The sequence below is a fragment of the Strix aluco genome, chromosome 22, assembly GCF_031877795.1.
Source record: "Strix aluco isolate bStrAlu1 chromosome 22, bStrAlu1.hap1, whole genome shotgun sequence".
In the NCBI taxonomy this organism is placed as follows: Eukaryota; Metazoa; Chordata; class Aves; order Strigiformes; family Strigidae; genus Strix; species Strix aluco.
The window spans coordinates 3,306,476-3,329,623 of NC_133952.1; the positions used below are offsets into that span (position 1 = coordinate 3,306,476).

The 23,148-nt window shown below is 46.1% G+C and overlaps 1 protein-coding gene across 4 annotated transcripts in view; it reads left to right on the plus strand.

Moving 5' to 3' along the window:
• ACAP3 (ArfGAP with coiled-coil, ankyrin repeat and PH domains 3) overlaps positions 1-23,148 on the plus strand; it is a 99,956-nt gene that overhangs the window by 30,654 nt on the left and 46,154 nt on the right. For all 4 annotated transcript variants that reach the window (XM_074848031.1, XM_074848034.1, XM_074848032.1 and 1 more), the window contains exons 2-4: positions 11,954-12,011; positions 15,683-15,802; positions 16,316-16,369. In XM_074848031.1, coding sequence (XP_074704132.1) covers positions 11,954-12,011; positions 15,683-15,802; positions 16,316-16,369 — 232 coding nt within the window. The remainder of the gene's footprint in view (positions 1-11,953; positions 12,012-15,682; positions 15,803-16,315; positions 16,370-23,148) is intronic.

Below are 23,148 nucleotides of genomic sequence, written 5' to 3' on the forward strand. Positions count from 1 at the left end.
CAAGACTGTAAAGCCATCTCCTTTCAGCAAACTTAAACCCAGGCAACAATTGAATAGTGGTAATACATTGGATCTGACTTTCCTCAGTCGTATGCAGAGTTTTCAATTACCCAGGCTGCTTCTTTTTTGTGTGCTCCCCCCACCACGTGGAGAGCCTTCCGAAGAGGATAAGTGGAGGTGTGGAAGAGCAAGGACTAAGGATCAGCATGCACAGGATTGGTGGAAATGTGATGGGAAAGTCTGGTTTGATTAGAAATTGTTATGCAACAGAGCTTGAAAGCAGTGCTAGCTGCTGATTTTGAAACGGACAGCGTGAGAGGGCTGTGCCTGGCAAACGTGTGGGTAGCTGGGATGAAGGGCTGGTTAGGGGAGGTAATAGAGAAGAAGCAAAGGAGGAGCAGATGGCAGCAGCACTTGCTACCCTGACCATCAGCCAGGGAGCCACTAAAGCCTCAGGTGCAACTTAATCCCAAATGAACACTCTTTAGCTCTAGGCATCCCACTGCTGCGTGTGTAATTGGGGGAGGGCAGTTTGTCTGGTGTGCATGGCAGGGATGAATTAGTGCTGGGCATAATAAGAGCCACACTTAACTGACAGAGCAACAGGATTTAGTGGGTTGGGGATGAGAAGGTTTCCTGTAGATGAAGTCTGTTTCCTGTATATTCTTCCTGGCTCCTGGCTGGTTTCACTCCCCACCATCCCTCTTCCCAGTTCTAGGTTGACTCTTCCAACAGGAGTCCAGTTTAAGACCAGGACTCAGGGGACTTTGTGCTTATTTGCTTTTTGAAGTTCAGAAGGTTCTTTTTTGTGCCTCAATTTTCCCACCTAAGCTATACAACATATGTGAAGCATGTGAGCATATAAGGCTCCATTCATTTTTTCAGAGAGCTTTTGGTTTCAGGAATGACTGGCATTAATGGAGGGAGTATATGTTCTCATCCAGGGCAGCTCTTCAGTTCCTTCTCAGACCCCTCTGGGAGGTAGTCCTGTGGGACTGTGCTTGCTGAGCATCGCAGAACCAGCACCAACAAGGTGATTCAAATCTCCAGTATTTTAACAAGGGATGTGTGTGTCTGAAGTGGCAGTTTACTGGCAAGGCTGCTCTTCTGCCTTGTGTGTGAGAACCACAAACTTGCTGTGGCTGTAGCCTTGAGAAAACATCTCACCTAGACTCTCTTCGCTTTCCAGTCCACACTCCAGCTGAGGTGGGATGCTGATCAGGTATTTAATGACATTAGAACTTACATCTCCAACACTATCCTGTATGCTCTGCTCATTATCCTCAGAAACCTTTGGCCATGCTTAACTATCTCGCAGCCGATCCCATGCTATTTCCATAAGCAAATGCAAAAAGCCATGCAAATCAAGCTCTATTTGGAAGGGGAAGCCATAGCAATTGCAGGATCTGGTTGCCATGGATATTGTCTCCATGGAGCTGTTGCCATGGTGCTGTCTGCTCACATTGACAGAGAGATGCAAAGTATACTTATTCTTTTAAAGAAAGGAGAAAGAACAGTGGATACTAGAGGGCACAGAAGCTTTCAGATAGGTATTTAGGGAGGTTAGTAACTACTTTGTTTTAGAGTTTTGCTGACTGCTGCCTATGTCAGATTCCTTATTTTTCCCATTTATATCTTACAGTAACAGCCAATAAAAGGAAGTGAGAATAATGTACTTGCTGTAGGGTCATCCACAGCAGTATTTCACCATGCAGTGAAGGCAGCGCTTTTCTCTCTTGCAAAAAAAATCCTAAGAGTGACTACAAGTAATCAGTGCCTGGCTTTTACCTCATCTCAGTTTAAACCTCCAGAAATACAGTATCTTGCAGAAGAGGAGGATATGGAGGTGGAACTTAAAATCCCATCTTCCCCTGCAGGCCCCTTTGCCTTGAGGGAACACACTTACCTTATTTTAATTTCTAGAGAAGGTCTGTGCTCCTTTTGGAAGGTAGTTTGGCAGCTGTCAGTGACCTTGTCAGGCTGCTGATGGTTCTGGAAGAAGGAGTTGAATGAGAAACGACTTGTGTCTGTGCCAAACATCCTTGTCTAGTTAGGGGCAGAGCTAATCTCACCAAGGGAAATGCTGGTTTCACTCCATTTCAAATAGAACACAGACAGATTTAATAAATAATAATAACTCTGCTTTGCCCACCTACAGCTCCTGAGTCTGTGAACATTTTGCCACTATTTATTAAATCCTCCGAACAATCTTGTGAGAGAGGGAAGGATTCATTTTCCTCAGTCTTTTAATAGCAATAATGGGGCACAGAGACTGTGGTAAGTGGTCTCCCATGGGTGCTGTGGTCGTCAGGAGTAGGATCCAGGAGTTCCTGTTTCTTGTCTGAGCTCTGGAAAGCCCATGTTTCATTCTGTCCCACAGCATTAAACTAAGGGAAGTCCTGAACATCACTGCAGTGACATATAGTGTAGGGCCCTTAGCAGCCTGATTTGGAGATACATTAAACAGAGATCTGAATGCTCCGGGTGGCTAAATAACATTGTTTTTGATCTGAATATGCCAGTGGCTCTCTTCCAAACACATTAGGCTCATAAGGCAGTCCTTTTCCTGGCCACAGAAGATGTTTCTGTGGAGGAGTTATCACTGCAAGACATAAATTAGCTATTTTTCTGGATTTGACAGTCTCTTTTTTTTTTTTTTTTTTTTTTTTTTTCCCTGCTAGCAAAGTGGGTTTTATGCCCATATGCATGCAGTTATTCCTGGTGCAAGGTGGGTTTCTCAGAATTACCCAGCCCACTCAACACGTTGATCAGGTATAGCACAAGGTATAAAAGCACTTTGAATGGGGTGCTCCCGTTTCATGTGTGACTCCTCCAAGGCAAGAGAGATTTGAAAGGGAGCAAGCCTACGTGCATCCAAGCCAGCAGCTGGAAACAGCTGGCCTGCAGGTGGGGCAGAGTTCAGGGGCTACAGCTTCTTCTCTCCAACTCGGGGAGAGTTTTATGCACAGCAATACAGACGGCTTGTAAGGGAGTGGTAACACGATGTAGCAGTTAGATCACATATGTAAGAGTCACAAATCAGCCTGAGTTAGAATTGGCACCAGTGGAGGTGGAGGGAGGGAGGCAAGCTCTCCGGAAACATTCCTGCTCCTGCTGAGCTAAAGGGATGTCTTCACGTTGACTGCAGTGGGAGTTGGCTTGGACCCCACGTGTCCTGCTGATAGCACTTGGAGCAGGATCAGCTCACGCTCCGCAGAGCTGTGTGGCCCCGAAAGAGATGTGCCTACATTTGGTGGGCACTTCTGAAAGCAAGGACCTCCGAGGTGCTTTTTACATGCTGGCTGTAAAAATGCAGCATTTTTGTAGATGGTGGATGAGGTAGCCTTTGTATATAAATGTGCCTTAGGGACAAATGAGCCCTTTACTTGACCAATTTAACAACCTGTAATCTGGTGACTGCATGTAGAAAATAGCCCTGTGTTTTTCTGAACTTCAATGCTGAAAAAAAAATCTTAGTCTTTGTATTCTTGTGCCTCAGTTTCCCTGCCAGAAAAGTGAAGAAAACCAAATGCACTTCCCAAGGAAGAAGGAGGGCATGTTTAATTATTAGCTTTGTGAGTTCCTTTGACAGCTGCAAGTATATGTAGTTGCTATTATAGCAGCCAATAATTCGGAATTACATTTTATGTTCTTTTGGTTCTCTTCTTCATATAGTTGCCAGACATAACCAAGCATTTTTAGGTCATTTTACTGCTTTTTAATACCTAGTTTGGTGTTGGATTTCTGCCATTCTGCCATTTCTGCCTTCATGTAGAACACGTGTGTGTTTGTGTCAAAAGCACTCAGTTAACAAAAAATGTCAAGAACACCATGACCACTATTCCACCATGAAGAAAAAGAAATGTGAAAAATCCAGACAGGCCTCTCTGAGAAATGTCTGTTGATCACTTTGTGCCTAAGCTGGTTAGTAATGTGATATTTTTTAATGCTAAGGTTTATTAAACGAATACATGACTCTTCTTTGCTGTAGTCAGCTTGTCACCTGAGGATCCCCCAGAGCTTGCCAAACATGGATTAATCACTGAATACTCACAGTGTCACTGTGAAGCAAATGTTTATCAATTTAGCAATAGGGAAGTCAAGGCTAAGAGATGATTTATGTGGCAGCTAATAACAGCTTTGTTAGGTCTGCTCATTGCTCCAGTCACCATAAACCATCTCTTTTGTAAGAGGCTTGGGAAAGAGTGTCTGGAAAGCTGCCTGGTGGAAAAGGACCTGGGGGTGGTGGTCAGCAGCCGGCTGAACATGAGCCAGCAGTATGCCCAGGTGGCCAAGAAGGCCAACAGCACCTTGGCTTGTATCAGAAATAATGTGGCCAGCAGGACGAGGGAAGGGATTGTCCCCCTGTACTCGGCACTGGTGAGGCTGCACCTTGAATATTGGGTTCAGTTTTGGGCCCCTCACTACAGGAAAGACATTGAGGTGCTGGAGCACATCCAAAGAAGCCGGTGAGGGGTCTGGAGTACAAGTCCTATGAGGAGCAGCTGAGCGAACTGGGGGTGTTTAGCCTGGAGAGAGGGAGGCTGAGGGGAGACCTCATCGCCCTCTACAACTACTTGAAAGGGGGTTGTAGCAAGGTGGGTGTCGGTCTCTTCTCCCAAGTAACAAGTGATAGGACAAGAGGAAATGGCCTTAAGTTGTGCCAGGGGAGGTTTAGACTGGACATTAGGCAAAATTCCTTCACCTAAAGCATTGTCAAGCACTGGAACAGGCTGCCCAGGGAAGTGGTTGAGTCACCACCCCTGGAGGTATTTAAAAGACCTGTAGACGTGGCGCTTAGGGACATGGTTTAGTGGTGGACTTGGCAGTGCTGGGTTCACGGTTGGACTCAATGATCTTAAGAGTCTTTTCCAACCTAAATGATTCTGTGATTCTGCTATTACTCAGAAGAGTCAGAAGCAAATGGTGACTAATGATAAACTAACTAAAAAAGGGGCCTCGTGGCTGACCTCTCACGGCCAGTGCCCCTCTGTCAGGATGTCATTTCCCCTCTGGTTTTGTCCATCCTCCTCTATCAGCTCTGTTCTTCTAATTGCACCCCAAGCACAGCTTATAAAATGTGGTTCTGGGCACCCACACAATTATACTCAGCCTCAGCTTGTAGTGATGCCAATGACTTAATTTCTGCATCAGTTTGCCAGTGGGACTTTCTTGCTTTGATCACTTTTTGGATGTGGGCGATTATTCTCTTGGTGATTCATTAGGACTGTCTAATGAAAGTGTGTAGAACTAAGTCACAAGAGGGGAAAGGGAGATGTGTTCTTGCACAGACCCTGTCCTCTGATAGCAGTATAGCTTATTATTCCTGTCTCCATAAGATATAAAAATGCCCTGGAAAGATTTTTGTCACACACAAATCATGCTTCTGAATGGCTTCTTTAAAGGACAAAGCAAAACTCACAATGCAAAACCACCTGGACTGTGGGGAATTGCTGATTTCTCTCAGCAAGGAAACTCAAGCCTCTTCTCTTTAGTTGGAAGGGCTCCGCTTTGCACTGAACGACTTGCAGATGAGGTTGTGGATTGTTTTCTCTCCTCTCATGACGGAAATAGCTGCTGGAAAATAATGCTGGAAAAGCATTAGCAGGAAGAGCACAGCATCAGGAAATGCAAAGGGCACCCAGCCAGGACATGACTATACAGCTTTTAGCTGCCCAGCAATTGGGACATTGCTTTTTTTGGGTGAAGAATCACTTGGTTTCCTAGCCAGATGCCTCCACCTGGGTGAGCGTGAGCATCCCTGCGTACACACCACAGCTGGTGCCTGTGCCTGGGGTTTTCTGTTTGTCAGAAGCCACGAGTGCTGTGGACACGGCAGGCGTGTCGGTTTGGCTGGGATCCTATGTGCCCCTTGCCATGCCTGTTCATTTCACTTCAGCATTCCTTTAGGATGGAGCAGTGGAGCTCAGCAGTGCTGAGGTGGCATTACTCATCCCTGTGGAGTTATTCCAGGTTCTCAGCTTGCTTGTGTAACTGAAAGGGTTTTGCCTTTTATCTATGACACGCTGGTGGAACAGTGGGAGGATTTAAATTTGGGAATGAAATTGGCAGAGAATTTAGCCCAGTGCTTGTGTTCTGCAGTAAGCAGTTGCACTGAAAACTATTATTTCTCTAGGGCAGCATGATCAGTGGAAGTTCAGTAAGCAGGATAAGGACATTTTGAACCTCAAAAGCCCAGGGATGGACTTAGGCATATTGGACCCCTGAAGGATGGGAAATCAGGTGTTAAAGAATCTGGTATAATCTCTTTCCCCAAGCTTTTTACCTCTTTGGAGCAAACGTGCTGGGCCTGTCCTGGCTGTATGAAGCAGGGCCGTCAAGAAAGAGCTTGGTTAATACTGTTTTAGCTCATTACCAGCCTGTTTGCAGTGTGTTGGGGTAGCACAGATCATGATGAAGTGTGTTGGCATTCATGCACATCATTCTGGGGAGGGGCAGGGGTGAGTTTGTAAGCAAGGGAGTCAGCACCTCTTACTTCTAGATTTTGTTGCCTGGTTTCTCCCTTGACATCGCAGGCCCTGCAGTGACATCATTTAGTCAGGGAGGAGGAGAAGGCAGGGAACAGGGGAGGACTTGAACTGCTTCTAGTTTTGCACACTGCTGCTCTGCTCTAACCTTCTCCCAGCCCTTAGAGAACTTACCCTGCTTTTTCAGAAGCAAAGGGCCAGAGCTGCAGAAAGAAAAATCCCTGGCCAACAAGTCCAGGTGTATGAGAAAAGACACTGCAGGGTAGGAGTTAGGCATCTGATTGAAGACTGGGGTCCTTCAGTCTTCCACTTACAGCTTATCCAAGATGAGTGCATGGCTGCACTACCCTTAACCACATCACAGCCTCATAATTCATCTCCCCAAGGACTCCATTCAGATATAAAAGCACCATGTAACTGGAAAGGATGGATAAATGTTCATCCTTGCTTCCTGTAATGAAGCTGTAACTCCATTCCAGTCCTGGAACTGAATAGGTCCCTGAGAAATCAAACACTTGGTGTTTGGTTTGAAACACCAAGTCCTTGAAATCAAACACTTGGAACCTTTTATATCAAGGCTGTACACCAAATATAAAGCTCAAATTTCATGCTCTCTTAGCCATAGTTGTATTCATACCTTAGTGGATACCAGACCCAAAATGTCTTCCTCCTCCACACAGAGTCCAAATATATCAACTCATTTTCTGAGGTTATGATAAAAATGAGGAGTAAATGATAGATGCTCTCTCCACCTTCTGACAGGAAATATGCTGCTAGACTGCCTTGCTACACTAGCCTCTAGCTGATCTCTGCAGATTAAACAATGGCTGCTGTTTCTTTCCTGAAAAGAAAAGCATCCCCAGAAATCCCTGCTCTTTTTTTTTTTTTTTTTTTTTTTTGGCTGGTTATTATGTCCAGCTATCAGAAGCATGAAGAAACCAAGTGGAAAAATTGAATCTGGCAGTAAGAGTGCAATGCATGAAGGCACACGACTTCCAAACCCAGAGAACAAAAATAGCTGCAAGAGAAAAAATTTGCCTGAAAGAAGCTCTTTAATTATTCCATTTCTTTCAAAAGCTTTGCTCCAGGCACAGCCAGGCTGCCATTTGTATAGGGTGGCCATATGTGTTGCAGTAAAGCTTGAGCACCATGGTATTAGAGAGAAGGAAGCTGCTTTTTTGGCTGTGTTTTCAAAGAGCTGGTAGCAGATCGATTGTGGCCAGAGCCCTGGGCACAAGGGAGTCTGTACTTTCATAATGAGTCACCAGGATTTCATTTTCAGTCCGGCTGATGTGAGGGTGAAGGAGTTTAGATTTCTGCTTGGATGCTAGAGGCTGCTCCCAGAGGGCTGCTCAAGGAAGACGTTGGAAGAAGTGTTGGAGGAAAGCAAAGAAAGGACTACCCAGCACTTAACTTGTTCAGTCTGCTGGAGAAAGTTCCTTGGCTGTTGTTGCTATGGCACAGTCTTCATGATGGTGCTTTCTGCTGCTGCTACAGAAAGGCAAAGTCATTCAGCTGTGCTGACACCGCAGTAACCAGCAGCCCGGTGAATCTGCGTTTCAGGACACTGACAGAACACCCAGTCTTCTAGAAGCCACCCATTCCCTTCTGGCGTGTCTAAGTCTTTACATCTTTCTCCGGAACTTGCAAGTTGCCACTTTTGAAGCTTATGAGGAACACTGAGCATATTGCAAAGCTTTGAAATACTCTTGTGGGTGTTGTTTGTGCTGAAGATGGCCACATTGACATCTGAGTTTTCCCTAATTAGGGAGCAGATATTTGGTTATATATCTTTCTCTGGATTTAAATCAATAGCAATTGTATGAAAGCTCCCTCTTGGCTGAGATTCTGATCAAAGGGACACTGCATCAGGACTGAAAAGTAAAGAAATTCCTAAGCACTAATAACCAATCAAATGTAATTTGCAAGCCAATGAAAAGGTCGCTGTTAAATACACCTACTAGAATAACTTTTTCTGAACTGTCAAAGGGGCTTTACAGTAAGATATGTTTCTTTATTTTTGATTTGGGCAAGTCCCTTGCTGCCAGTGTCATGGACATCAGTTGTACACAGAACAATCAGGAAGAGGAAGAGAGGGATGCCAGGGCAGGTGAGCACTGCGGCACAGTAAGGGAACAGAGTATGACATTTCTGTTGAGCTGAAGCAGAGGCCCTTGTTCTCTAATGACATCAATCTGTTGTCTGACCCTTCAGTTAAGAGTTTGCAACATCCCTTTTGGTTGTATGGCTTCAGTGAGCAGACAGGAGACCAGGAAGTGCAATGGGTCTTTAGTAGATGCTTGTCTAGTAGGACCTAAGCCACCATCTATCAGAAGCATTGCAGCTTCACATCACAGGAGTCCCTGAGTCAGGCCAGAGCTTGGAAGGACAGTAGTGGCAATGCTGTGGGCTGGACATGGATCTGTGTTAGTCATTTTCTGTAATGTATTTGTTGCATTTCCTTCTTTTCCGAGTGCCTGTGGTGGGACAGAGAGGTATTTGTGGAAAGCAAAGGCTGGCATTACAGTGTCATCCCAAGACAGGGCTTGTTCTTAAAAAACAAAAGTGCAAAAAAAGAAATAGATGCACTATACTTTGTGTTTCTGCTTTTATCATAGAAAATTTTACTTGCTTGTAAACCTGCAGTGACCGGTTGCCTCCCTTTGCATAAAGGAAACTGAGAGCCCTGCAACTGCAGCAGAGTCATGCCTTGGGACTCTGCACAGTATTCCTTGCTGGGGAGTTGTTTTCAATGAATTCCTACACAACTATGACCTATACACAAAGACTTGCTCCCACCATGGTGGGTGCAGATTTAGTCTCTAGTTATCTGCAGTTTTGAGGAACTTCTGATGAAAAAGGCCGTTTTGAACATGCATAGTTTCTTCCTGTCTTGCCAACTCTGTCCTGGTTTCTTGCCACGTTCCTGACAGATACAGGAGAAGGTCAGGGATCAAATACACTCCTGAGCAGCCATGCTATATTACTGCAACTTCAGAGAGCCCAGGGCTTGCTCTGTGCAGAAGCAGAGTGCTCGGCTGCCCTCCTGTTTTGCTTGCTCGGGGTGGCTCTAGATGGAGGGTGTCTGTGAAATCCCTGTCTGAAGTTTTGGCCTCGCCATCTTCAACACTGGGTGTCATGGCAGGGACAAGGCTATCTAGTTATCAAGAGAGAAGTGATGTGTGAGGTGAGGGAAAGTGTAACAAATATGCTTCATTTAAAGTGCTCAGCAGGTAGCAAACTCTTTGTAAGTACATATTTCTCCTTCCCTGGCAGGAAGTAGAGGAGCCAATTGTAGGCAGTAGTTGTATTTTTTTGCATCCGGTATTTTTGAATGAAAGCAGATTCCAGGCTGTCTTCTGCGATATATAATGGTGATTAATAGCCTAGCCTGTTTCCTCTGGATTTGATGTTCGGCTTATGTTAAGATGTAGGGAGTATTGTTTGCTGAGATGACATCAAGAGCTCTTGGATGAAGGGAATAGAGACACATCCTTTCCTCACACAGCACTGGCAGGGTTTCAGTGCTTCTTGCTGCTCACAGAGCTGAAGAACATCACAGCTCATTTATGAACAGCAGACCTACCTCTTTTTCTCCTTCAGACTCACTTGTTAAAAGAAACCAGATGAGGAAAGGGCAGCAGTGGAGTCACAAGTGGCCTGTCAATGGCCAGCATCCCCCTTCTGCCCTCCCTGGCTGGGAGCAGCATGGTCAAACCACAGGCTAGAAGGAATTTTTAATGGAAAGGGACATTGATGGAGGAGACACTCCTCTGCTTGTAAGTAATATCATCTGGGAGCAGGAGAGCAGTGGAAGGGGAGGACAGGAGTCTCTGAAGGAAAGTTACAGCTGTTACATCACGGTTCTTGAATATGCAGCCAATTTAGATTCAACAAGACAGTTGTTAGACCCAGAGTCTTTGAGGCCACAGCAAATGTTGGCTGTCTCATAGCTTACAGATGGGGACTGCCCTCACCTGTGTGAGGTATTACGCATCTTTCCCATTGAAGAATGCTTAGGATAGATGTCACTGAGTGTGCTGTGCTACTTTGGTTATGTGTAATCTTTGTAAGGTACATATAAGTACCATGCTGTTGGCCGGAACCCTTCCTCAGCATGGCAGAAATTTAGATTAATCCCCCAGCTTTGTGACCTTTTGGGCTTTCTTGTTAAATTTATCCTTCCTGCTCTTAGAAGCCTGTCCCTTGGTGAAGACAGTCACTGTCTTCATCATTCACTAATTCACTGAAGACACCAAAAGCCTCAGAGGCACAGAGTTACCACATACTCTAATGGTTCCTTCAGCACTTTTGCTGGTCCCTTTGGTTTGTGGGCGTCCTGTCCTTTTGCTGAGATAGCAGTATTGATTCGTGGGGCTCTAAGTCACATCTCTCCCCTACTGTTCTTTCAGCTGGCACACGTTCAGTGCTGGATTTTTTAAAGCCTGAGTGTAATATTTCAGGAACCAACCTTTTAAATTACAAGCCCACAAACTTAAGAAGCTCCTTGCAGTGAAATTTGGATTGCATATCCTTGGTGCATAAGGGTGGTGTGAGGCTTACCACATTTCCAGGTGTGTGGTTAAAGAAACAACTGTCCAACTATAGACATCATACAGCAGTGAGCAGCTCTGCAAAGGAATGCTCTCAGGTTTACAGTGCTTACTGTTGGATTCTGGCCTCAAAAAAGTCATTTCATACCACATGCCTCAGTCTGGGAATGCCTCTTGCAAATGGCTGATGTCATGTTACTATTTCACTTTGTGAGGGAGGCCTGGTGACCTTTGCAGCTGGATTCTAATAGCCTCTTACTGTCACATCTGTCCAGTGACGTGGAAAGAAAACAGATCCGATAATCATGGAGCAGATTTATCCGTATGCAAGCAAAGCCCCATGTGTGTGAAAGAGACTTACGGTATTCAACGACAAAAGGATCAAGATGTGTTTCTGCTTAAGTGATGGTTCCTAAGGTTCAAAGGACGTAGTTCACCATGTGGCTGTACTTTAGGCACAGTTATAGCCTAGAAAATGGGTTTTGGTGGTACTGAAGCAGGCAATTTGTGCCTGATGTGAATGGATGGCTAAGGTGTAACAATGGTTATTTCTGTGTCACTTAGCATTACCACCAAGTAACAAGGTCACTGAATGAGTTTGATGTGTATGACTGCCACAGCACATCTGAATTTCTCCATGACACTGACAGAAGATAGCATAATCTCCATCTCTTTTTCCAGCCATGTGGAGTTAATTCCTGATGAGGTGTGATCCTTCTCCTGAGTAAGTCAGTCCTAAGCTTACACAGCAGCAGAAAACTCCAAAGTGGGACGCGTGGATCCCTCCTCCTGTCCACCACCAGCACACATACCTTAGTCCCTCTGATCTTTACTCACCTGAGACTTCCTGGCTTCTTTCCCAATCAGCAAAACCAATCAATGAATGATTTCTTTTTGCTGTTGTCATTGCAGGGCAACCATTGATGAAGTGGAAACAGATGTGGTGGAGATAGAGGCAAAGCTTGACAAGGTAAGATGGGGCAGCTTTGCGCACTGGTTTGAAGAGGGACTGATTAGTTCCTGCTTAGGAATATGGCCCCACCAGCCTCCTCTAAAAAGTGAGCCCATCTCAGGCTGTCAGGAAACTAATGCAGAATACACTGGGCTTGTCAGTAGGACCATGTCTCCCTCTACTGACAGGTACCTGTCAAGGCTCCTTTGTGACTGCCAAAGTTGTTAGGACAAGAGGTCCAGACAGGCTCCTAATGCTGAATGATGGCCTCCTTGTTCTGGTCCTGGATCTCAGGGGGCTGACACTTCTCCTGCTGTGGCAAGTTATTTTGGTGCTGTTTCTCCTCTCCACCAGCTGGCTTGTGATATGAAGCTGGTGGGGTAGGAGCCATGACATGTCCACACAGCGTAGGCATCACTGTGTCAGCTCAGGGGTGTAAGGAGACACTTGCAGGTCAACGAGGGGCCAGATTCAGACTGATGATGGTGGCCACTGTCTGATGTTCAGCCAGGCTGTGTGCCACAGCTATAATCTGACACTGGAAATATCCTCTCAGGGACCATTTTGGCCATTTTGCATTTATGCTGGTGATTCTTGTTGGTAGTTTGGATCTAAGTCAGAGGCTTTATGATGGAAGGTGGCTTTTCCACCCTCGCTCCTCCTAATGTCTGAGACGTCAGCCAAGGTTTCTAAATGAGAACAGAGAGAAATGAAGAAGAAGATGAGCTAGAAGAGATGTTGGCTTTTTATCTGTGAGATTTCCCAAAGCTAGCAAGGGATGAAACTCCTGCATTTGATGGAGAAATGGGCTTTGTTGAAGTCACAAGCCCTAGGCAAAGCTGTGTCCTATAAAACCTATTTACGAATCAAGCTGCTCAAAACGGTTATCTGCACAAGTTCACTAGTCTCACTGGTGAAAGCTGCAAAGGGATTTAGGTCATCTGTTTTTCTCTAAGCTAAGGCTCTAAAGACAAAGCTTGGGGTGAAACTTGCTCTGATTCTAGCGCTACTGCTGTCAGTGCTCCTTGGAGTTAGACAGCTTGGTGTGTCACGAACAATCCTGGAGCGAGGAGGGTGGGCTGGAAGTACAAGAGCTGTTCAGGACTCTCAGTTTTTTATTGTTCAGTGCTTTATTGCAGATTGATTTGAGATCCTTTGGGTGAGGACTGCATTAAAACAATAGTCTCATGCAATTTTGGTCTTTGCCTGGCAGCAGTTATGGGGTGATGTTCTGGTAGCGCAAAGTGGGTGGACATTTCATTCTGTTTGCATGCATCATCTCCCCTGTCTGCTGCAGAGATGACCGGTGGTGCAAAATGCTGGCTCAGTCACTGTCAGCAACGGGCTTATCAGGCCTGGGTGCGGGGCAAGCGAGGCTGGACTTGCATGTGAAAAGCTACTGAAGTTCAAATTAGTTTCTGTGAGGGTAACTTTGGACAAGATTGAATCACCCTCATTTCTAATAAATCAGCAGCTTTCCTAGGGCTTGGTGTAAATGTTGTTCAGTGGTACCCAAATAGCTGGCACGACTAGTTCTTAAAGAGCAGCAAGCTGGCAAGGACTAGCTGTTTCTCTGCCTTTTACTGTGCCCCTGAGCACTTAGTTTATAAATGATTAGGCTTTTAACACCTGTTTAAAATGAAAGTAAAGGGCAGTGTAAATGATTCATCCAAGGGGACACCAGAGATTTGGGCTTGATCGCTGTTTCAAAGAGATCTCCTTCATTCTGCCCTATGCTCCATCTGCAAAGGCATCATTGCTCCCCTTGGGAGTGTGCTTGGGCTGAATGGCCTTCAGCTACTAGTAACACAGCCTTGGCCACGAGGGTTTGCACAGAGGCATGCTAGAAACCGCCACGTTGCAGAATAGGCTGGATTTCCTTTCCAGGGGATCTGTCCAAAGCCCTAGTGTACGTCTGGCCTCCAGATGTGACAGGAACTGCATCTGTTTGCTTTTCTTCTCTGGGCTTGGATGGGATAGTACAAGTCTGCAAGCGTCCAGTGCTGTTCTGTCAAATTGTGTGGACAGGAGGGGATGTGAGTGTGAAAGAGTGAAAACTGTATATACTGTGTATACACAGATACACCACATGTGACTATATATATATTTATATATTCAGATACACTCATATATTTTTACAGAACTGCAGGCAGAGGCAAGTAAACTTGTCCTGCAATGCATGCGTATGGATCAGACCCCAAAGGCTTGTGGCTGCATAATTAGAACAAGCACCAGGCCCCAAACCAGCACACCATGCTTCAGTGGGGCTTTGACCTCAAGTCAAACTTGAGATGTACTCATGCCCAGCCAGGTGAGGCTGGTTGACAGGGAAAGATTTCTAAAGCTATTTTTCATTAGTAAGATCAATATCCCTAAAAAGCTCCTGGATTTTGAGAATGGGAAACTTCAGTTCCAAGTGTTGTTCATTATCAGCAGATAAAGTTTTTCACTTAGTTAAAAAGCCTAGAACAGCGATGATTTAAAACAACAAAAAAAAGCCAAAAAATAAAAAATTCTGCTTAGTGGCCAGCTGTTACTGTTGCAAATCTCTTAGGTCTTTGGTTTATGGATTTATCTTAACATAACCTTTTACAAGGAGCTTTGGCTGAAAAGAGATAGGCTAATGGCCAGGAATTCTGGCTAAGCTAATGTTGGTCTTTACAGCCAGTTCCAGGCATGCTAAGGCAGTTTGCTGTAGCTAGGAAGTCTGTGAATGCTCCCTGCAGCTGTTTAATTATCAAAAGTTAATAAAGCCTGTGTAGAGATGTATGCCTGTGCTGCAGCAAACTAATTCCTAAGTGAGGAAACTACCCCATTTTACTGCAAGTTCCAGTTAACTTCACGGGTAACTTCACTATAACAAGGCTGCTGATCAGAATCAGAGTGTGTGTAGCTTGCTTAAAGTTGTTAACGTTTCTCCAAACAATGCTCTTTCCAGGTCCATCAGAAAGACTGTGCTAAGTCACAGGCAGTCCAGAGATACATTCTGTAATCCCTCACAGTGCACCAGCAAAGTTTTCTTGGGCTGCAGAATTGTGGGAGTTGATTCATAGTTATCTACAGTCTTAATGATTTAACCTGGGTGTGAGGGACCACACTGGCTGCACACAGCAGACATGGCTTAAGCAGTCCTGGTCAGTTGGTTTAAGGAAAACACGATACAAAAATGTCAGGCTGCTGAATGCTGGCTCTCCTTCATTCCAAGGTAAGAGCAAGAGAAGTCTCTACAAGTATACAGAGCAGCTAGCTGGACTCAGAGGCTCCACAGTCCCAAAGAGCAGCACGCTCCCAGCAGGGAGATTCTACACAGTTTATCCCTTCCACCCAGCACCAAGGAGTCTTACCTCTCGCCAGTCAACCTGTGTGATGAGGTTCCTTTTATTGCAGTCCTGAAGCTTCAGGATAGAGTGAACAGTAGAAACCCACTGGAAAAAAAAAGGGCTGCCTGGATTCATCTGTCCTCAGGGGATAACAAGCGAAATGCCAACAGCGTGACACACCCTGAGAAGTACAATTTGCATCCCTGCTCCTGCCATGTGCAGTGAGGGTTGCTAACGTAGCCACACCAGGAACGTGAATGCCATCCTGTTCTAAAGCTCTTGGTGCTGGTGAGGATTTAAACCAGCCTGTTTGCAATTCATTTTGATGTGATCAGCTGCCTATCTGCTCACACCTCTCTCCTTGTACAGCTGGTAAAGCTATGCAGTGGGATGATTGAAGCAGGCAAAGCCTACATCACCACCAACAAGCACTTTGTCAGCGGAGTCCGGGACTTGTCGCAGCAGTGCAAGAAGGATGAAATGATTTCGGTAAGTCATCCTGTGGGATGGAGCATGGGACACAGCGAGGGCTTGGGGAGTGTTCAGCTTCCTGATGCTGTGAATGGACCATATGTCCAAGATCCTTATACTGTTTAAGTAGCCACTTAGTATGAGATTTTATTTTTGGAGGAATGTAGAGACCATTTGATAATGCAATGCTGGAAGGTCAGAGTGCGATTCATTGTTTGCAGCGAGAGCTGGACTTTTAAGAAGCCACAGTGCTGGCAAGGTTGTTGGAATCTAGGTCAGTAAGCACCAGTTATTTAGGAAACGCGGGTAACCAGCCTACACAAGCGACAACTGACATGATGATTTCGGCACTAAAGTGGAAGGCACAGGGAGCCTATGGCTTCAGTGTCAGACATTTCTGGAATGCCTTCTTGCCAAATGGCAGAGCGGCTCTTCAGTCGCTTGATGAGAGTGTCTCTCAGCTGTTGAACCCCTGGGAATGAAGGGCAGCTGCTTCTACTCACTGCCAGTTCTCTTTACCTTTTCTTGCAGGAGTGCCTCGACAAATTTGGAGATAGTCTGCAGGAAATGATTAACTATCACATGGTAAGATGCTGCTTCCTCTTGTCTTTTTGTATGCTGATGGCAACCTCTTTCTCAAGACACTGATTAATGGTCTCCTGTGTTTGGCTTAGTTGACACTACGCAAAGGTGGAGTCCATGAAGTCTTTCAGGTTCCAGTCCCTGCACGTTGTGTACCATGAGAGCAGGAAAGGGTTCAGAGTCATTGTTGCCTCTTGCAACAGTATTGAACTGGATGAGCTGTGAGTCTGTGTACTCACAATGATCAGTCCTGATGCATCACGTATGCTAGGAAATGGGATTTCTGTAGGCTTGCAGAGGAGGTACCACTTGGTGAAAGGGTATGTACTGTTGCACAGGTGCCTTTTGGCTCATTTCAGATCAGAGATGTACAACAAATATGTAGAAGGGTGAGGTTAGAGACCCCTTCATCAAAGGAAGTGGAAAGCTTACAAAAGTCCTGCACTCCAGATGCCTTGTTCTTCACTTTGGATAGCACAGGATTTTGTAGTGGGGACAGACAGGGTCCTGAGGAGCTCTGACAACTCAGGACACTGGCTCTTACCAGCTTGCATGTATAACCTTGTTGCTGCAGATTTGGAATACACTCTGAAGCTTGGCATTCAGATTTGTGACATTAGGACACCAGCAAGGCTGTGAATGGATCAAACCGAAGGGACTGCATTGCTCAGTGAGTTGTGTGCAGCTCTAAGGATAACACAGGACATATTAATGCTACACTGAGATGAAAAGAGGGAAATGCCCAGACAATGGCTATTCTCCTGAGCTGGCTGTAGCTCTCTACCCGACCCCAAGGAGTTAGAATCTGCCCTTTCTCCATCCTAAATATGGCATCTGTAAACCTCATAGATGAGGAAGGTGGTTCATGCTTGGTGGCTCTATGCCAGACCCACAATTTTAAGTCTGTAACTCGGTAGGAGCTTAAAGCACAAGTGCTCTGAAGTGAAGAAAGCTTCAGGGTGTCAGCACTGGACTGACCCACTTTTATACCGCGATGCCCCTGTCAAAGTACATTAGGCACAATGTTTGCTTTTGGGATGTGAGTTAACCACATGCAGCTGGAGAAGAAGCTGCATCAAGTCCATTTAATTTTTTCATGAAGCAGGTGGGAAGACTGTTTCCTAGTAAAAGCTGGCAGGGAAAAGAGGCACTGTACACACAGCTCTCCTAGGACTGTTAGTATTTGGGAACAGTCAAACAGCTGTATGATGGTGGTGTTGGTGGGGAGAGAATAAATAAACCAGTGTGAGCATCAGAGAAAAGGTGTGTTTGTGTCAAAGCAGAGAAAGGCAAACCCTGATTTTCTGTTGCTGCTCTGAAAACATAAAGCCTTTCTGCCAAGGAGCATATGAACCCCTGAGAAGCTACCCCTTCATTCCAGGGATCACGTCGCAGCTGCACTGATAGGGGCTGGGCTGAGGAGTGCGTGCAGCCCAGCCGTGAGGAAGCAGTCCCAGCCAGAAACCTCTAGATGCAAAATGCTGTCCGCAAGCTCCGCAACGCCAGCTGTGCAGCTTCCCCTGGATCCCTAGGCTCTGCCAAAAGTGGCACTTCTGGGATTGCTCTTGCCTCAGCCAACTAATAAGCAGGAGGACCCTTCCCAGAGCTGTCAAATCCCCAAGTGATGTGGTATAACCCTTCCCATGCACCCCACCCTGTTCAGCAGGGGCGAGCTCCCCACTCCATGTGAGTCAGGGGTTGCAAAAGGCAGTATTTCCCTACCACCGGCTGCGTGCACAAGGGGAAATGTGCTTAAATCCTCCCTCCCCCCGCCTTTCGAGAGCACCCTCCTCCCTTGGTGCACAGCAGTGTGAGTCCCTCTCCAGGAAATGGCTTTGGAATGACTGCTGCATCTTGAGTCCGACGGCTGTTCAATTAGCTGAGTTATTTTTAGTGCCTTCTGCTGTCTCCTTTGTGTGTGCCTGTGCGTGTGTGTGTATGTGTATCTTGGCTCATCCGGGTCTGAGGATCTCAGCTATGAAACAGTTGTCAGTGCATACTCTAGGAATGTGGCCAGGACAGTATGTACAACTGGAACAACTTAAAAAGAAGGGAAAATATCCCCAAAAAATCGGCTGGAAAAGCTTGTTCTATGATTTTATTGCTAGAGCACGGGGCCCGGAAATGTCCTGATTCTAGTTCAGCAAAATCCAAGCATAAAACCCGCTCGAATGTAGAAGATGAACACACTGAGCTCCAGAGCATTTCCACCTTTTAATGCACAAGGAGGAAAAAAACATCAAAGCAACCTTAGAGGACAGATGACAAAAGAGAGAGTTGAGTTCAGAAGAGCTGGAGTCAGTGTCCTCTGCCTTTTTTTGTGCTCTTAGCCACATGCATTTGGGCTAATGCCTTACTCATGTCAAAGCATGCATGGAAGTTAGAAACCTCAGTACCTTTATGGATCTGGACTATTGTATATTTATGTTTCAGCTTCCATATCTGCAAAAAGATTTCAAGTGCTTTCCTGTCTCCGAGGGACTGTTGGAAGGACACACAGACTAATGACTAACAGAAACTCTGCTAATTTGTGCCAGGTTTGTCAGAAAGATGAATCAACACCTCAGATAATAGAATTTTTGCCCAAACTGTAGAAAGGGATGAAACCAAGAAAGCATAGACTGACAGAAGGACAAGAGGAGAGGTTTAATACTGAGATTAAAGGTGCTGGGATTCAAATTCTGTTAAGCCACACAGACTTCTAGGAGATTACACTGATATAACTGGAAACAGTGTTGGGCCCCTCTCTGAGAGTGAAATTTGAGTAAGAGAATTTGAATTTGAGAGAGCAGCACTGCTCCATGGGGAGCAGTGTCTGTGGAGGATTTCAACCATGGTCACCAAGCTGCTTAGCAAACAGTGCAGGGAGCAATTCTGCGTCATCCTTTCTGCTTCTTGCTTTGGCTTGGGGAGAGAAAGCAAAACAACCAGATTATAGAGCTGCTTGGCCCTTGCAGAACCAAGTGCAGCAGTGGAGAAAGCACTCACACCTTCTGGGTTAGCTCCCAGTTAGAAGACTGGCTTCCCTCAGGAGTTTAGCCTAAGCAGTTTCATGACCTCTTCCAACCAGCACAGACTAGCCATACCACAGAGAGGGGCAGTCCTGCCTTCTCTCCATTTCTAACTTTTTCCAGCACCCTTGTCATCCCGCCCTAGTGCTGGCTCAGGGGGTCACACAGCTGCAGAGGGCACTGGTCTGGGTCCAGACCAGCTGGGTTTTTAGCTAGTTAAAACCTTTTCACAATGCAACCACACAAACACAGCGAATTCTTGACTGCAGTGCTAGCTTGTGCTGGTTGAAGAGGTTCATGAAGCTGGGTCCAGGGATTCCCTGAACGGTACTCTGGAGGTGACTGCCTCCCCCCATTAAGTATTTAAGAAGTTTGGGCTCCTGGCTTTGGCTGGTTGTGTTGACTGCCTAACGTGGCTTGCTTGGGCAGCTGCTTTGTAGGGGAGACAGGAGAGGTTAGATGCCTCAGACAAACTGAAGTAGGTAACGATGATGGAGGTCAAGGAACTGATGTCTCTAGCTGGTTGTGTTCGATTTGAGTAGTGAGCTGGAGAATGGCACTGCCCCAGCAGCCCCAGAGGATGTTTTCTGTAACATGCCCACTGCTTAGCTCAGAGGCTGATTTTGGTTGCTGCTCTAGGGAAAATGGCCTTCCAACGTCTTGGGCAATTGGCTTCCTAGGATGTTCTGTTCAGAAATGTGTGCTTCCTGGCTTGAAAAAGAGGTTCCTGCTGATGTTACAGTGCTGACCTCTTGAGGCATCGCTGCAGATGTCAGTAGTAGCATCAGCAGAAAAGCCAAAGGTGCTGCTGGCTGCCACGTCACCTGCAAGTCAGATCCAAGGCAGGATGCTGTGCATGGATTTCTCTTGGTGGCTCTTCTGTGTCTGGATGAATATTGCGTCTGCTGAATTCCTCTACGCAACTTTTCTAACAGCGATTCAGTGGTCTGATTCCCAGTTGTGCTAATGCTACATTAGATATCTAAGGGATGAGGATCCCCAGCCTCAGGCATCCGAGATCCAAAATTTCAGTTCATCCGAGAGGAAGATACCTGATGAGAAATGACTGTGACTCCTCCCCATGTTCCAGAAGCAAAATACCTTTCCCTATTGACTCTAGGAGTCCTGCAGTTGTCAGTTGTGCTATGAATTTAAAAGCATCAGCTGTTACCTCCAGTCCTTGTAAAAGTACATGTTTAGGGTAACTGGCTCTTTACCAAACACAAACAGGGCAGAGGGGCAGGATCTCAGTGGTATTTAGTTCTCCAAGTACCAGTGGATTCAGTGAAACGGAGACACTTGAACACCTTTGAAGTGTTAGCTTGCACTTCCTACCCCTGAGTGAAAATGAAATCTGAAAAATTCCTTGTACCTGAGATCCTGAGGGAGTGAGGGGTCCTCCCCTCACTGTGTAAGCACTTCAGTGTTCCAAAGCAGTTCCCTCCAGTAAATGTTGTGATCTGTCCCATTATTTGTACTGTTCTATTGCTCCAGGAGCCTTTGCCTCAGCACAGGGTGAGCTGACGCTCTGCAGAAACGCCCCTGCCCGTTCTGTGCCCCGTTTTGCAGCATGGGGTGCGGCTGCACTGTCGGAAGAACGCTGTATCACATCGCCTCGCCAGGCGAGCTTCCATCTGCTGGTTAGAGGTGCATGATCCATGACAGAAACAAGTTTCCAGCTCCCTCTGCGAGACCTCTGAGCAGCGGGTGGCAGACAGGGATGCCAGAGCCTTGCAGCAACCTTCCTGCTCAGCTCCCCAGAGCAAACCATTTCCTTTCACAGGAGCCTGAGTGGCATGAACTGGAATCTTGCTTGAGGGCCTGAAGTCTCCCCTGTGACCCCTCCTTCTCACTACATACCACACTGGAGCAAATAAATTTTGACTGTGTCTTGCCAAGCTCTTCTGTACTGGAAACACTCCTTGCTTGTCCGCAGACAGATGCTGTGCTGTCAGCTCCAAAACCTGTGTGTTTGTTTGCCTTCTTCCTTCCTCCTTATCACCCTCCCTAAAACACGAAACAGATTGAAAGGCAGAGCAATCTGCCAGATGATTATATGTGAGAAAACAACCTTTCCCTCTTTTTACAGGTTCTGATGAATGTAAGTACATGAGTGTAACAAGGTTTCCCCACAGGTAAAGGAGCATGAAGTTGCCATCAGTTCTAGAGTGGTAGCTGATAATTATGGGCTATTGGATTTACACTCTGATGCTAGGCAATGGTGTTTGGAATTACAGCAGTGCAGAAGCTCATGGTTTTTTCCGCTGTTGCCAAAGACTGTTAAACCCTAGACTTGAAGTGGATTTTATTCCCCCCAAATTCTGATTAGGTCAGAGTTCCCTGAGCTGCTGTTAGGTGCAATTCTTTCTAGTGCAGTCACGTACCTAATCAGCACTGGTGAAGGCAGGGTGATGCTCTCCATAGACCTTTAAAGCAGACACAACTGGCTGTGCTCCATGCCAACCTCTCAGTGCCGTCTAGAATAAGAGATGTACAATTTATAGGTAGTTCAAAGCTGTCAGCATCCACTTCCAAACAACTAGGGAAGGGAAGGCTCCAGGTTATACGAGGGCAAGAGACAGTGAGTGTGGGGCTGCAATAATCCCTGGCTCTGTCAAAGAATGGGAGGCAGTATTCCCACCAGCCTATTGCCCTACACATGCCTTGGAAGGAAATACCAGGATCTGCAGCACAACCTTGTCACGTTTACACATCAAGGCTCTTTCCCATGCAGTTCCCTCTTTCTGTGTGATCAGAAAGATAAGAAAAGTGAAACGATGCAAGTGAAAGCGCTGAGTCCCTTAAGTGCATCTTCAGCAGCACCAGGTATTTTCCAGCTCAGCAGATGTAACATTAACATTGCCCTCATCAGTACTACTCCAGACAACGCTGTGTTGAGCTTCGTTAAGTCCTAAGCTTTCCTGTCTGCTGTTAATCACTGTAGCTATGTCACAGGAATCCTCCGGCAGGAGCAGTAGCAGCTTGCAGGGGAGATTTAGCTATGCTGAGCGAGCCAGGAAGCATTTCCTGCTGACAAGAAGAAAAGCCACCCAAGCTGTGATGAGTCAGGGAGGCAGATGGCAGATGTCATGGGTGGAGGGTAGTGGTGGAGTTCAGGGGCAGGGAAGAAGGAAGTGAAAGTGGAAAGTGCTTCCAAGCTGCCTGTTCTCCACAGGGTTGGGTGGACCACCTGCATTTTCTGACAGCACTTGGGACAGGTCCAGGTGCATCAAGCTACCACAGTAAGTGAGATAATTTCTGGGTGCAGAATTACCATCTGACAGGGGAGATGCTTTCTGTCATCTCATGGCTTCACAGTTTTTGCCATTGTGTCCTAGTGAAATGACATTATACTAGTCCAAAAGACTTCAGTGAGCTGCTGCCCTTGAAGTTTGATACCAGTCTAGCAGTTAACGTGAGCCCGGTGCTGCATTCCAGGTTTCAGAAAGATTAGGGTTTTGTCAGTCTCTAGAGTATTTTAGGATGTCTGCTTGTGGGAGAGAAGCCACATCTGCTTTCTGGTTAGGGGAGAGAAGCAGCTTCAACAATATGTAAGGGACAGGAACAAATATCCTTTGACTTAAGCACAAACTAGAGCTCTTGAGCTTTTTGTGAGAGACTCAACTTCAGCTTGGTTCAGAAGTGAGGCTTAGACTGTGTTGACATCCAACATGTGTAACAGAAGTAGTGTGGTTGGCTTGTTTTCCAGAGCACAAATCCTCAAGTGAGCTGTATTACAAAGATATCGCAGATGGAATTCTGTTCATGGGT